The sequence below is a fragment of the Ammospiza nelsoni genome, chromosome 6, assembly GCF_027579445.1.
Source record: "Ammospiza nelsoni isolate bAmmNel1 chromosome 6, bAmmNel1.pri, whole genome shotgun sequence".
Taxonomy (NCBI): domain Eukaryota; kingdom Metazoa; phylum Chordata; class Aves; order Passeriformes; family Passerellidae; genus Ammospiza; species Ammospiza nelsoni.
The window spans coordinates 26311525-26326202 of record NC_080638.1 but is presented as its reverse complement, the minus strand read 5'-3'; the positions used below and the strand labels follow the sequence as shown (position 1 = coordinate 26326202).

Below are 14678 nucleotides of genomic sequence, written 5' to 3'. Positions count from 1 at the left end.
TGCAGACAACTGCAGGGGCTGCCACTTGTGATGTGGTTTCAGGTGCGTGGGACCAGGGTCTCCTCACATGGAAAGTCTTGCTCAGGGCTGCGTGGGCCTGGGGAGCCTCTTGGCCTGGGGCAGTGGTTTCTGCTTGAACACAGCAGACTGAAACCTGTGACAGCAGCATCCATCACAACCCATTCAGCTGTCTGCATGTTAACAGGCTGAGGGCTTACGAAGTCACGGGAGTAGGAAGAGAATGGCAGCAAGGTTTGCATGACTGAACTTGAGGAGAGGGCTCTTAGGCTTCCTGCTCCTGCTGCCTCCAAGGACTTGAGGAATTAATGCCCTGATCTCTTGGTGGTCACATTTACTTGAAAGGGATTTTGGGGCCACCTGGAATCCACTGTGGTCACCCTTCCATGGTGTTTCCATGGGAAAAAATGGCTGTTTCCATGTGTCAGTCTAGGCCCTGCCAGCCCAGGAAGGAGATAGGATTGTGGTGACTGTGAGGAGCAGCAAGTGGTATCATCAGGAGTCTCTGCTATGCATAGACCACAGGGGACAGGAAGAGCAGGGTGGGCATGGGGCAGTTGGAGACAAGCTGGAAGCTTGAACCCTCCCTGGAAGTGTTCAAGGCCAGGTTGGATGGACTCTGACAAACCTGGTCAAGTGGAAGGTGTTCCTGACTATGATATTGGGGGTGCAATGAGATGCCCTTTAAAGTCTCTTCCAATCCAAATCATTCTGTGATTCTGTGCTAAGCTTCCTTGGCTGGAGGTGGGTCCGCACATATCTCTTATCAGGCTACTTTGCTCTGAATGATTAACTACTTGCAGCACATTTTTAATTTTCTCTTTGATAAAACATCCTGCCAGTCCCAATAAGTGAGTCTTAACAATGATGGACTGGGGCCTGTTCCTGAAGCCCCTTCTTCAACTGGCTGCTGCCCTGGGGCTGTGACGGTGCTGGGACCTGCTTGACCGCTAGAGGCAGCTGGCTCTTTCCAGCAGTGGGAAGGGAATTCTGCAGGATGTGTAGATACCCTTTGTAGGGAAGGAAGCAGAACTTTCCATCCTTCATCAGCTAACAGTTTTGAGGGCAGAGAGAACTGACCAAGGTGAACACCTCCTGCCTGCCCTGGGTATCTCCAGCTCCCTTTCCTCTCTGGTGGTGTGAGGGCTGAATGAAATCCTCAGCAGCTTTGGCAATGGACGGATTCATTCATGTGTCCTCCCCACCCCTCTCTCTCACTGATTCACAAGGGCCACTCGCTCTTTCTTCCATGATGGATGATGACGACAGCAATGGTGGTAGCTCAGCCTTTGGGCCTGGCTACCCTCTATGAACAGCTTTCCAGACACCCATCGGGGAAGGCAGCTGGCTGCCTTTGCCACACTGGCTGCAGCCTCTGTGACATTTTGTTATGATTGTATTACTGTAGTCCCGCTCCAGGCCCCAAGGAGCACTGGGCACCATCCAAACGCACACACATTCCTACACACAGAGGAGAAGAGCTGTCTAATTTTAGCCATAACATGTAGGCGAGGGGAAGGGGCAGGCAGGAGGAGGCAGGGTGTGAGAGACAAAATCTCAGCTGCAGTCACCCACACTGACTCACTCACTAAGGCCTGTGTGTGGCTATTGGCTCTCGTTGCCCGGGTAAATGACTGAGAAAACAACAGCTGGTGACGACATCGTAGAGTGAGCTGGCCTTTGGCATGACCTTCCCTTCGTCTTTGCAAAGACAAAGGAGGAGATGGGTTTTGTGACCCCAAAAGTGAGATGGGTTGTGTTTGGCTGGGAGCAGATCCCTAGAGGCAGGTGGGGAATCCGGATAGTGGTGAAGCATGACGGGGAAGTCCCCAGCCTGGCTATGAGAGGTCCCATGGAGGGTTTTCACGATCAGGGAAGACACAAAGCTCCTGAGACATCTGTGGAGCCTGTGTGAACCAAAGACTAACTCAGAAGCAAGTTACCTCCTGTGCATGTAGACAGGCTCTCCGTGGCAGGCGGCTTGACTCTCATCAGCCATGCAAACCCCTTTATCTAAGTTCCAAGGGGGCAGGAGAGAATCGCCACCTTGGCGCGTTCTCCCCATGTCCTCCTGCTGCCGCTGCCAGGGAAGCTGCGCCGTCCCCGAGCTGCAGTTGAGTGTTTGGAGAGCAGCTGGCGCCGTGGGGACCCCTCTCTTTCCGGGCCCACTGTGGTGCATGCGCCTGCGGCTGGGGGCGAGCCGGCCTCAGGGCTGCTCGGAGAGGAAGTGCAGTTGGCTATTTTAACGAGAGCAGCGCGGGGAGGAGCGGAGGGAGAAGCCAAGCACTCTCTCCAAACTAGGACTTAGTAGGGGAGGGCTGGCCCGCTGCTGCGGTGCGGCCACTGCCGCCCACTCGGCACCTGCAGGACCCCTGCGTCGCTTCGGATCAGGTCACAGGGGCTTTTTCCCTCTATCTCCCCTTTCCTTCTCCCGCTTGTCCCTCTCCCTCACGCTTGCTGCTTTTGTTTGTGCTGGGTGGGGGATGGGTGGGGACCTGGGGGGAGAGACAGCCCTTGGTTTGTAGGTATGGCATTTAGTTCCAGACCACTGTGAAGGGCAGGGGGAGCAGACCCCAGAGTCATCCCCAAGACCCTCAACTTTGCTTCTGTCGAGGACTGTTTGCTGCTAGAGCCTGGAGCAAAGCTGATCCACTGCAGTCCCCAGGGCTCAGGCGAGGGGTCTGCAAAACACAGGCACCATGGCACTCAGTGGTGCCTGGCTGCTGTTTCTGTAGGGTTGCCCTGCCAGTGGTGTATTTCCAGCCACCCGTTCTGCTGCTTTCGTCCTGCCAGTCCATGTGGCATGGGGGTGGCAGCAGGAAATCTGCAGGTAGCAGAGTACAGGGAGCTAGCCTGTGCCTTTACAGGACCCTCAGTCCTCAGTCGCTTTGCTTTGGAATAGTTTAGGAAAGCAGGACAGATTTGTGTACTCTTGGCATATTCTCTGGTGCTGGTGGCACTGTGATTCCCTTCTTAAGCCAGGAGCAGTGGAATGCCCTTCCTGATCCCTGCTGTGGGCTTGAGGGAGGCATGTGAGTCCTATCTTTCTGATCAGTGATCAGTGCATGTTGCGGAGTGCCTGAGGTTTTCTTGACTTTGCTTTGGGAGGTGCAGAGACTCACTAGCCCTGGGAATCACTGCCTGTGTTCTGTATCTGCCACACTGCAGCTTTGTTGTCACACAAGGTTCATTGCCTCCTCCCTAGGGCTGCTGCCCTGGGCAGACACTGTGTACTGCCCTGCCTGGGGCAGCATTGTGGCCAGTAGGAATTTCTGTGCCAGGATTTTGTCATTGTGTGCTGGGGAAAAGCTCTGGGGCTGCTCTGGGAGTTTGGATCCAACAGCTGGGCTGTGGGACTGGCCACCCTTTAAATAGTGCATCCCTCCTTGTGAGGAGCAGAGCTGAGTGTACTGAGTGAGGGGAGCACCACTGGGGGTGATAATGGGAATCTGCAAAAGAAACCATGGTCTGAGTAGCTAAACCACCAGGACACCCTGGCTGAGGCCCCTGCTGCCCGGCTTCATGTGTGTCAGTCTGGAAAGGAGACTCAGAGAGAGAGAGAGAAGAAACTCTCCAACTCCTTCCCAGCCTGCATCGCTGGTCCTGCTGATGGGACCAAAATAGAAACTGTGTGGCCAGCCTCTCCCCCAACCCCTGCTCAGCCTCAGCCCCAGCACCATGGGTGATGTCCATGAGTCCAGGGCTCACCCTCTTCGTTTCAGCCCTGGTTAATTCATGGCTCAAGGCTGTCAGTCTTTCTGTTCAGCTCCTCAGCCAAATGCAGCAACAGATTGTTTACATCAGTGCTGTCAGGTTTCTTGATTGCCAGGAGGCAGATTATTTACTGTACTGGCATATAAACTTCATAACATTATGATGGTGGAAAGTTGTCAAGGGATATAAATGCCCAGAGTCAGCCCAGGAGGCTCCAAGGAGATGGTTTTGGTTTAAATTAAGATAAAACACTGTCTTCCATGGATTTTGGGAAGGAAATCACATTGTTGTAATGGGAACATTACTCTGAATATTAGGGCTGGCAAACTCTTCACTTTATGAAGTCTCTGTGGAGGATCTGAGCTACTCTGGCAGATGTGCTTTAAAACAGATCTCATGTTTACCCTGAGAAGGTGGTGCAAAAGGAGATGGCACCATGGCATCATACAGAGCTTGGGGTGAAGTGGGATGGAGCTGCCAGGAGAAGGGTGTTGGGAAAATGCTAGGAACTGTATTAGTCTCAGTCCCTTCTGCTCCCAGCCCCCATTCTTCTCAGAAAACCAAATGTGAGCATTGTCTTGTGGAGGGCCAGGCATGAAGGTGGGATGGCTTTTGCCTTGCTTTGTTTGAGGCATGGCTAGGCAGTGTCCTTTCACCTGGCTCTGCCTGCCATGACAAACTGTCAGACTGTGGTGTTTCATTTCTTTGCCCTTCTACAATCGTCCCCCGAGGCAGCTGCCGGTCCTTGGTGTTGCATCTGTCACCCTGACTTGCTCATTTGAAGAAAGCATCTTAGAAATTGTATCTCCTCCCTGTGGTGTTCCCAGCTCCTGACTGGCTGTGAGTTGTGCTCTTGCTCAGCCAGGTACAAGATGAATACAGAGAGTCTACACTGATATAGCTGCCTGTCCCTTGTGAAGCAGTGCTGTCCTGGGACCTCCAGGTTGGCCACCCAGAGTGCCCAGTGACACTGACAGTCTTCTGATCAAGTTGGCAAACATGATTAGATATTGCTCTCATGCCCATGCTCAGTAGCCCTGACAGGGACCTCTATGCATCACGTGCAGGGACCTCAGGGACCACAGGGCTGGGAGGAGGTCCTTTACAGCTGCATGCATCTGACCACCAGCTGGTTTCTAAGCACTTACCTTGCTTTCTTACTAGCAGAGAAGTCTGAATTTATCTCGATCAGGCCCAGGACTCACTGAAAGATAAGATGTGTTGCCCTCTGAGTACCCTGCTAGGATCAGAAACTGGCTTCTGCAGCTTGGAGGGGCAACCTTACAGTTGCAGCAGTAATCCCCTCCTCTGCAGAGTGACAGTGCAACTGAGGATGTCTTTGTCCTTGTTCTGGGAATACCATGCTCCTGCGGCTCAGAAGCCTGGAAGTGGCCCATATAGGTGGTGGCACTTGTTGCAGTAGGTCAAATGTATGAATCCTAAAATAGATGAGCATAGCCCATAGCTCACCTCTCATGGTGCTTTGAAAGGCTCATGTCTTGGATGGAGCCTCTCCATCCCTGTTCTGGGGGGAGCCCCATCTCCTTGCTTATACTGGACCCAATGTGGGGAAGCTCCTGACTCAGTTTTATTTGTATGATGGTAGGAGAGATGACAGCTGGAATGGAAATTCTGAGTAGAAACAAACTGCACAGTATGGGAACTTGCTGATTACTGCACACCTCACTGCAGCTAACGCCTGAGGGCTGCATCACATCTTGACCAGCATTTTCCCTTCCCCATCTGGCACGAGGGCACCTTCCTCAGCAGACCTCATCTGTGCAGGTTGCTCTTGTAAGGTCAGAGAAGCCTGGCTGGGGAGCCCCAGGGAGAGGAGAGGTCGGTGGTGATGTGTGGGAAGCAGGACAGGAGAGGGGGGACAGGATCTCAGCAGGGGTGGTGTAAGGACAGTACATGGGAAGATTGAATATCAGAGCACTGAAAGGGCATTGCGGGTTGTGCAAGCTTGTGATGGAAACAGAGGCTGAAGGCAACCAGTGGTGTGCCAGCGGGGTGGGAATGAGCAGCAGCTCTCTGGATGGGCTCCTGGGTCCCTCAGTCCCTCCAGTGCCCTGGCAGGGAGGAAGCCCAGGAGATCTTGCTGTCACACAGGAGTGCCTATTAATAACACACTTTCCTTGTGGCTGATCTGTATGAGTCAAGTGTCTTTGCCACGAGAAGACAGATTGTAAACTGAAGTGGGCTCCTGCTCACACTTTGCCAGCTCTAGTGCCACAGCAGCTCCCCAGCACCCACAGCTAGCCAGGATGCAGGAATTCAGCCAGCTGCCATCAGGACAGGTGCTCGTCATGGAACAGGGCGAAGCTCTCGGACTTGTTTCCCTGGTAGTCCCGTGGATGGAAAAAATGCTTTCCAGTTGACTAATTGGAGGTTTGCTGAAAGGTCAGAAGGAGCTGATCGTATTATTATGTCCAGACTTCTCTGTGGCTCAAGACTTGTGCATTTATCAACAACAACCTGCAGTATGGTTCTCTTGCCTCCTTTGGTGCCAGGAGGGGGGTGCCAGATTTGTCACTGTATGAAGGTAACCTGAGATCTCTCTTGCTTCTGGGCACTGGCAGGAATGGACCAGGCTGCTGGAGGGACAAAGAGAATAATAATGCAGAGGAAGGGCCAAGAGGGTGTGTGGCACAGGATCCCTCTGCCTACCACAGAGAGCCTGTTAAGTATGGTACATGGGAGTTTGCTCTAGGTTAGTGAAACAAAGCAAAATAGTGGAGCTGAATATCCAGGTTCTCTTCATGATGTGGGCAAAGATTATGTCATGGGGAACACTGCATGTTTAGCCCTAAGGGTCAGCCTGTCTGGTTTTGGAATCACCATCACCAAATGAGAGCTAGCTGCTGGATATCTGGAGAGATGTCTCCATAACAGCTGATTCAAAAGCTCTATGTCCACTGCAGTTACAAGATGCAAGTTTTTCCTCTTAGATCCCTGCTGTTCTTTCCAAAGGTGTTTAGATCTTGATGGGACATGTTCCTGCTTCAGCAGCATCTCTGTACTGAGGCCAGGCAGGGTGTGTAGGATGCTTTGAGGAGTCTGGTAGTAAAAAGTACCCCACCTTTCAAGAGCTCTGATTGCAGATCATGAGCAGACCAGAGCTGCTATCTCCTTCCTTATTCACAGAAGGAGATTGAAAAGACAGTGTGCATCTGCTCATAAGTAGAGTTGGTATCTCAGAACATGCAGCAGTACTTCCTTACTTTGCACCCTACAAATGCCAGGCTGCCTCGATCCAGCCTCCTTATCTAACTGAGCCGAGTAATGTGCTCTACAAAGAAGCCACAGGTGCTGGCTCCTCTCCATCTTTTCTCCGTGACAAACAATGGAGATGCCAGAAATATGCTGGTGTTAAGTCTGGGCCTTCCAAGGCTTAGCTGTTTTCGGGCTCCTCTCTGCCTATTGCATGGTTCCCCAGCTGCTCTGCATGCAGCTCTGCTAATCCATATCAACCATGGGCAGCCCCAGCAGTTTATCCATCTGCTCCACCAGCAGCAGCTCTCACACCTGCAATCCACCATTTGGAGCTCAGGTTGGAGGTGAGATGCAAGAGGTGGGGATATGTTCACCCAGCATATCTGAGCTGCCACATGCTGCTGTCATGGGCTGTCAAATGGCAATCTTGTAATAACCTTCACCACTGGTGGTCAGAGCTTGATTCCACGTGCCATTTATAGACAGCCCTGAAGATAAAAAGGTCCGCAGTCAGCTAGTGCTCAAACATAAATGTCAAACCAAGGTTGTTGTATCAGATTTCCTCACGAGACTGGTGCAAAAAGGAAGGAAGCTGTGTTAAGAGATCTTCCTGCCCACAGCAGCAACACAGTAAGCAGTGGAGCAGCTTTGTGCCGGTGGAATATCTGGGGTGGGAGGGAACAGCCTTTCAGCTCATTTGAGGTGCCTTTGGTCAGTATGTCTCCCCCAGGAGCTAAAGCAGACCAAAAAAGGTCTGTTGCAATGTGCCACATCCTGTATTCTTGCTTATGTTTTTTAATGTGTTTTATTTGTTCTGAAAGGTTTTAATACCTGTTGGTGAAGCTGCTCATTGGCAGCCATCTGAACATGATCCAGCATGTGCCAAGTGGCCATGAAGGCCAACAGTATCCTGGCCCGTGTCAGTAAGTGTGGCCAACAGGACTGGAAAGTGACTGTTTTTCTGTACTCAACATTGGTGAGGCCACACTTTGAGTGTTGTGTCCAGTTTTGGGCCCTCCTCCTGCCACTGAGGTGCTGGAGCACATCCAGAGGATGTACAGCTGGTGAAGGGTCTATGGAACAAGTCTTAGGAGAAATGGCTGAGGAAGCAGGAGTCTTATGGGAGACCTTATTGAGCTCTATAACTACCTGAGAGGAGATTGTAGCAAGGTGTGGGGTCAGTCTTTTCTCCCAGGTAACAAGTGATAGAACAAGAGGAAATGGCCTCCAAATGTACAGGGAAAGTTTAGATTCTCTGATTCTATGCTGTTTACTGTGCATCATCTTGCAGATAATATGGAGAGGGTACATAAATGGAGCACTGCAGTGTGGGGAACAGACTGGAAGCAGAGTCATCAGCAAAATGCTGATGCCCTCTGCGAAGCTGCGTGGGCCTTGGGTGGATTGAACCTTCTGGTGACCAAGTACCTGCCTGCCTTGCTTGCAGTGGTAGGACTTGAGAAATACTTCTGAAGAGGTGACGCTTTGGCTTTGCTTTCAGTTCAGCCAGGCTTTAGCTGCCCTGATGCTGCTCTCTGGAGCCCATTGCCTTCCTTCCTGCCTCCTTCCCTCCCTTCCTCACTCATCCCTCCTTCCCCTACATAACTGAGTACAGGCATGGTGATAAGCCTATGGAAACTGAAGAGCTGGCTTCCTTGTCTGCAAGGGTGGAGGAGACCAAACCAAGCCTTGTCTTTTCCAAGAATACAAACTCACCTTTGTATTCATCTATAAAAAAGAGGTACAGCCCAATGTGCTGCTTGTGCTACAAGCACTATCAAAATCTCCATTTTGTCCAGAAGACAAAACCTGTGTCCCATCTTACATGCATTTCCCAAATAAAAAGAGAGGAAGCTTCTGATAAGTGCACCTGTTTTTGTGGGCCTTAGGTCATTGGAAGTTTGGGCCAGAGTGATGTCCTGAAGGTTCTCTGATATTACTGATCCATAAGAATGTAAAAGGGCATGGTTAGAGAGGAAGATAGAAGAAGGGGAGGAGATGTCAGTCTGCGTGGTGAGCAGCATGCCCATGCTCTCGTGGTGGGTAGAGGAGATGCCTTGCACAGCATGGAAATCCTTGAGAGTGGTGGTGATGATGGCTTTTGTGTGCTTGCAGGCTACTATGATTGAGTCCCCTGCCTTGGGAGCAATTGAGAGAAGTTTGCTTCTACCAAGCTGTGGGTTTTGGTGGGTTTTTTAAAGTTGGCCTTGAATAAATCCTCTAGGAGCTGAAGAGAGGTGGCAGCTGGAGGGTGGGAAATGAAGCACTGTCTCTGGAGGAGGGGAGCACTGGAGCTAGCCAGACTCAGCTCCTTCCACTCAGGCCTTTATGTGCTGAGCTACTGCCACTGAAAGTGTTGCAGCGCCTTCCACCCATGGCTTTTAACAGACTGCTGCAATGTCCAGGCAGACTGTCAAGCTTTGAGAGCTGGGCAGGGAAAGCATGAGCTTTCCATAAAGCTCTTTCTCCCATGAGAAGGAAGTTCTGCTTAGGACAGATGGGATGATCTTCCTAACTCTCCTCTGCCCTGCTCCAGCCTCTCCCAGCTTCCAGCTCTCCCAGACCTCTTGTACCAAATTCTCCTGCCCTGGTTTTACTGGCCTGGTCGATTTTCCTCTGTAGGACTCACAAGGGCTTTATTTCAATTTGCTACAAATTTGGTGGGACTGATACCTAACTAGAGTGGTTCCTGTGTGGAAACCAGGTGGATCAGCATCAGGAGAGTGGTAGGGGTAATGGAGGTGCCAGGGCTGATTGGCACCTCGGAGTGCACAGGCGTTCTGCTTAGTAGAGTGCAGGGAATGCAGAGGGTCCTGGCTAGGCAGTGACACCTTCCCTGCCATTGCAGCCCTCTGGGCTAAGCTGTGAAACTCGTGGAGCAGTAAAGCTATGGGGAGCAACACTACCACACGCCTCTGGTAGCATTGCCATGTCTCCCACTCCCTGCTTCAGCCCTCTATCCCTTGTTTCCCGCTGTCCCCTTGCCCTGACAGCCACAGCGTGGCCTGGGACTCATAGGGGAGTTTACTTAATCCCTGGTCTCTGTGTTAACAGCCACCATCCGGATGCAATGGAAACCTTTTTCAGGCGGCACTTTGGGCGGAAGGGGCTGCGGCGCAGCAGCGTGGTGGCTGTGCCCACGGGCAAGGCCAGGCGGCGCTCCCAGGTGGGGCTGCCCTCCGCCTCGCTGGCCCAGTGCCGCCGCGGCTCAGGCACCGCAGCGGCGTCCCTCTCCTGCCTGGGGCTGGTCCGGCGTCCCGGCACGCGTCGCCGCTCCAGCACCACGCCGCCCTGCCTCAGCCCCAGGTTTGCCGTGCAGAAGAAGCGCGGAGGCCAGGCACAAGCCATTGATGCCCAGCTGCTGGGTCCCACTGTCCTCCTGGCCAGCCTCCTTCCCACGGGGGAGGAGGGGGACGGGGCTCACTGCACTGACAGCTCCACATCTGAGTCTCCAGAGGACGGTGGTGCAGCAGCAGGAGCTGAGCAGGGCCAGCACGAGCATAGCGCTGAGGAGACGTGGTTGGCCATGCTGCCCCAGCTGCGGCCGCTGCAGGCAGGGCTGCTGTCGCGGGGCCCCCGCTGCCTGCGGCGCGCCTCCTCCCACCGCCTGCCCACCGAAGCCCTGCACGGCCGGGCTGCCTACGGCCTGCCAGGCCGCTACCGCCGCCTCAGCCAGCGCCGGCGCTCCAGCGATGCCCCTCAGCCTGGGCCGCTCCCCTCTGGCCACCCACGGCTGCTGGCCCAGCGCTGTGCAGGAGTGGCTGGAACCAAGTGCCCCTCTGCCATCCTCAAGGGTTTGGGACCGGAGCCCACCGGCCACACCACCCCGGACGGCTGGAGCCCCCGGCTGCTGTATGTATGGTGGCAGCATGTAAGCAGGCAATGCCTTGGGGAGGGGACAGGGGGAGTGTACACCCAGGTTTGGTGGGGAAGGAGGGAAGAGACTCAGCGCCATTGGCCCTGGCTGCCATTGGTGTCTTGCAGTGCTGCTGGTGTACCATAATGATCTTCCACCTGGAGCTTGTGGGTGTCCTCTCCTGCCAGGCTGGGACCAGGGGAATGTGGTAGGCCTGGTCACTGGCTGGAGATGTACACTTTCTCCTGTTGGCTGGATTTCCTGCTCCTTTCCTCCACCCTAGCATATCTGGGAGAAGCTCACTAGTCCCAAACAAACAGTTCCTTTTATTCTGGGCAGTTGTACTGGTCCATGGAAACACCCCAGGCTCTGAGAGATGCAGGGAGAGTGTTGGACAGGTGCTCTAGATTGTCCCTGCAAAGGCAGTCCCACCACTGCAGCTCCATGGACACTCCCAGGGTGTTTTACAATGGAGCTCTTATCCCTGAGGGCATTAACCCAGCAGGCCCATGGTGTGCCTTTTGTTGGGTACAAGCTGTCTGGCTGAGCTGTCAGCAACGTGGCCAGTACTTCTTCATCCCACAGGACTATCTCACAGAAACAGGTACTTCTCAGCCACCTGGGATGGAAATTCACCTAATTTCCAGCCACTTGTTCCTGAGCAGCCTTTTCTACTGTAGCCTCACGTGTCATCTTAGAAGCAGGTTGTGCTTTGCATATATATTTAATAGCCAGCCCTCCTTTGTCTTCCAGGAAAGCTATTGCTAAATCCAGTCTCCAACACATGGTAGCCCAGCCAAACCCAGCACTAGCCATGAGGAGCGATTCGGAGAGGCAGATATGCAGCACTGTGGATTGGAGCGTAAGTTGTACTGTGTTTTGCTGAGCATTGCATGGAATGGGCTCTTGGCCAAGAAGCAGCAGGCTCTTCCCAGGGTTGAGGCTTCCCAGGTGACTGACTTTGACACATTTATGGCCTCTCCCATTGCCACCAGCTGGTGCCAGCATCTGTGCTTCTGGCAGCACTACTTGATGCTGCGAAAGAGAGGCTGTGGAGGCACAGGTGGTTCCTGGAGGGATGGCATAACTACTCCTCTCCCAGCTTTTCTGCTTCTGACAGCCAAGATCTGTTGCCTGGGGCCAAGCAACAGGAGTAAGCCCCTGCTCCTTAACAGCCAATGCCCCACAGGTTTTAAGCTGCCCGTTCAGATTGTAGAACAGAAGCTGGTTCAGGAGTGTCCCCTGCACTGAGTTTGCCCTGATGCCTCCTCTCGTGCTGATTAAAGCAGCTCCCCTGTGCAGGACACTCCAAGTGGTTTGTAGATCTTGGAATTGGTTTCCTGGGGACCTCTTGTTTACAACAGGTGGGACATGGCAGCAGCTTTCTGAGGCTTCCTCTCTCCAGGTGTCCCTGGCTGTTGCATGCATCTTGTCTCCTGGCCTCCACCTCCCAGCATTGTCCGGTATCTTGTCCCTTGCACAAAGTATTTTAGGGGCTCAGTTGCCTCTCTGGGGGTTCTCTCAGAGGTTGTGTCGTCTTATGTGTTTCAGGAGGCTGCAGTCTATGGGGAGCACATCTGGTTTGAGACCAATGTCTCTGGGGACTTTTGCTACGTTGGGGAACAGAACTGCATGGCAAAGCTTCTGGTGAGTCACCTGGGGCCACAAACGCGGCTGTGCTGTCACCGTATGGGGAGACCGCAGAGGCCGAGCTGCTGCTGCTGCTGCTGCTGGGGGCCATGCAGGGGTCTGGGGAGCTGCCAAGGCAGGGACTGTGTCCCTTCTGCCTCTGCATACCGGAGGGCCTAGTCCCCAGTTTCTGCCAATGCTGGTTCTCATTTTGCAATGGGAACCTGATGCAGGGCTGCCCCTTGCCTGGAGGGTTCCAGGGAGAGGCTGTTGGTATTCCACACCCTTGGAAGGACAATATGAATCGAAGACCCTTCAACAGAGGAGAAAAGTGAGCTCTGGAGGCACAGGCCTGTTGCCTCCTGCCCCTGCAGTCCTCCCTCCCAGTTTGTAGGCTCATTCCTGCTCGTGGTGTAGGATATGGAGCGCTGATGCTCCATATGCCATCCTGCAGGTGCCTGCCACTGATACCACCCTGCAGATACCTCCCAGACCAGCTTCCATGGTGCTCTCAGGCAGTGTCAGAAAAAGACAAGTACTGCAGGACAGGACAGTAGGAAAAGTGCCTCCCTGCTCTGTCCCAGGCTTGAGAACAACTGCTATAGGCACATGCTTAGACCCCTTCACTAGATAAGAAGTCTAGGTTGTATTTAACCTTACAGTAGAGCTTGTACTGTATCCCAGTACATAAGAAGGAGGTATGATGGGAGGCTGAGCTTGCCAGACTCTGAACACTGCATATTTTCATTCACATGTATATTTTTTCTCCTCTTTTCTTACCCTTCAGCAAAAACCTCTCTCCAGGCGCAAGTGTGCAGCCTGCAAGATCGTAGTGCATACACCCTGCATCGAACAGCTGGAGAAAGTGAGTAGAGCCCTCCCTGCAGCTTGCAAAACTGTAGCAGCCTTGTCTTGGGCAGTGAAACACAAGAAGATGGAGGAACTGCAATGTGTAATTGCAGAGACTGGTCTTCTGAGGAGACAGTACCAAAATGAGGATCTAGTGATATGATTGGGACCCTAGGCCCCATTTTGTTCAGTAACCAAGACATGTTTTGTGGCAAGTACCAAACAACTCCAGAGGTTCTGAATCTTACTGTAGTGCAGTCAATTCCAGTAGATTTCCTTCAGGTACGATGGTTTTACTGGTTCCTCTCCTGTGTTCTTCCTACAGATAAATTTCCGCTGCAAGCCTTCCTTCAGGGAGTCAGGATCTCGGAACATACGGGAGGTGAGACATGTGCCTTAGACTGTGCCCACATCTGCATCTCCCATTTCCAGTTTGGTGGTAAAGACACCAGATGCTGCCAGCGTGTTGCCCATCCAAGTGGAGGCATCATGTTCCTTCCTGCTCCAAGGGAGTGGTGCCATAAAAGGGAGTTTCTTTGCAAGGCAGCAGCACAGACTGGGTTTGAAGAGTGAGAAGTTTGCAGGCAGCAGATGCAGAGCATCCGATGGTTTGCATGTCCTGAATCTGCATGGGAGGAACCTACAGACAGTGGTTTTTGGGAGAAATTTTGACCCTTGTGTTGGGTCCTCAGGCACATAGATGAGGCTGTGGCAAACAGCAGGTCCCCAAGTCTCCTGCAGTTTGGAAGGAAGCATAATGGGCTCCTTTCTGGCTTTATCACTCAGCTCTGACCTAGGTGCCACAGGTGGCAGTGGAAGTTGCCCACAGTAGTGGTATCAGATCCCTTCAGCCCATGTTGTAATGTACTGGGCATAAGCAGTGGCCTGGAACCTGTCTGCTGACCTGCAGTGGTGGAAGCCGCTGTCAGCCTTCATGCTTCACCCTCCAGCCTGTGGAGCCAATGTAGCCTGTGCAGTGCTCTGGAGTGGGTGTGGGTGGCTCAGTCATGGGCCATTTTGGTAACAGAGCTGCCCCCAGCACACTGTGTTTGTGCTGGCACAGCAGACCTAGCTGGGGAAGGATGTTCAAACATAGGGCTGCCTGCTTTGAAATGCCGGCATGACGTTATAAAGGGAAGCTTTCAGCATCACTTTAAACCTTCCTTTCTTGCTTTGTTTTTCTTTCTGTGCCTTCTTCCCATATTGCTCTTAGTCTAGCTCCCTTATTTGTGCTTCATTTACCTTTTGGGCTCTGCTAACAGCTTGCTGTCTCTGCTTAATTGTCTGTCTCTATTTTTCTTCTCTCCAGCCTCTACAAATCTTTTGTCCCTCCCCTTTCTTCCTTTTTCTTTTCTCTCACAAACTCTGCTTCTCCATCCTGTCTTTCTAATGCTTC

At 52.8% G+C, this 14678-nt stretch overlaps 1 protein-coding gene across 1 annotated transcript in view; it reads left to right on the top strand.

Annotated features, from left to right (window-relative positions):
- DGKZ (diacylglycerol kinase zeta) overlaps window positions 1-14678 on the top strand; it is a 46353-nt gene that overhangs the window by 9670 nt on the left and 22005 nt on the right. Inside the window, exons 2-5 of the mRNA XM_059474926.1 lie at window positions 11558-11666; window positions 12356-12451; window positions 13221-13298; window positions 13608-13664. Of these exons, the coding sequence (XP_059330909.1) occupies window positions 11558-11666; window positions 12356-12451; window positions 13221-13298; window positions 13608-13664 (340 nt within the window). The remainder of the gene's footprint in view (window positions 1-11557; window positions 11667-12355; window positions 12452-13220; window positions 13299-13607; window positions 13665-14678) is intronic.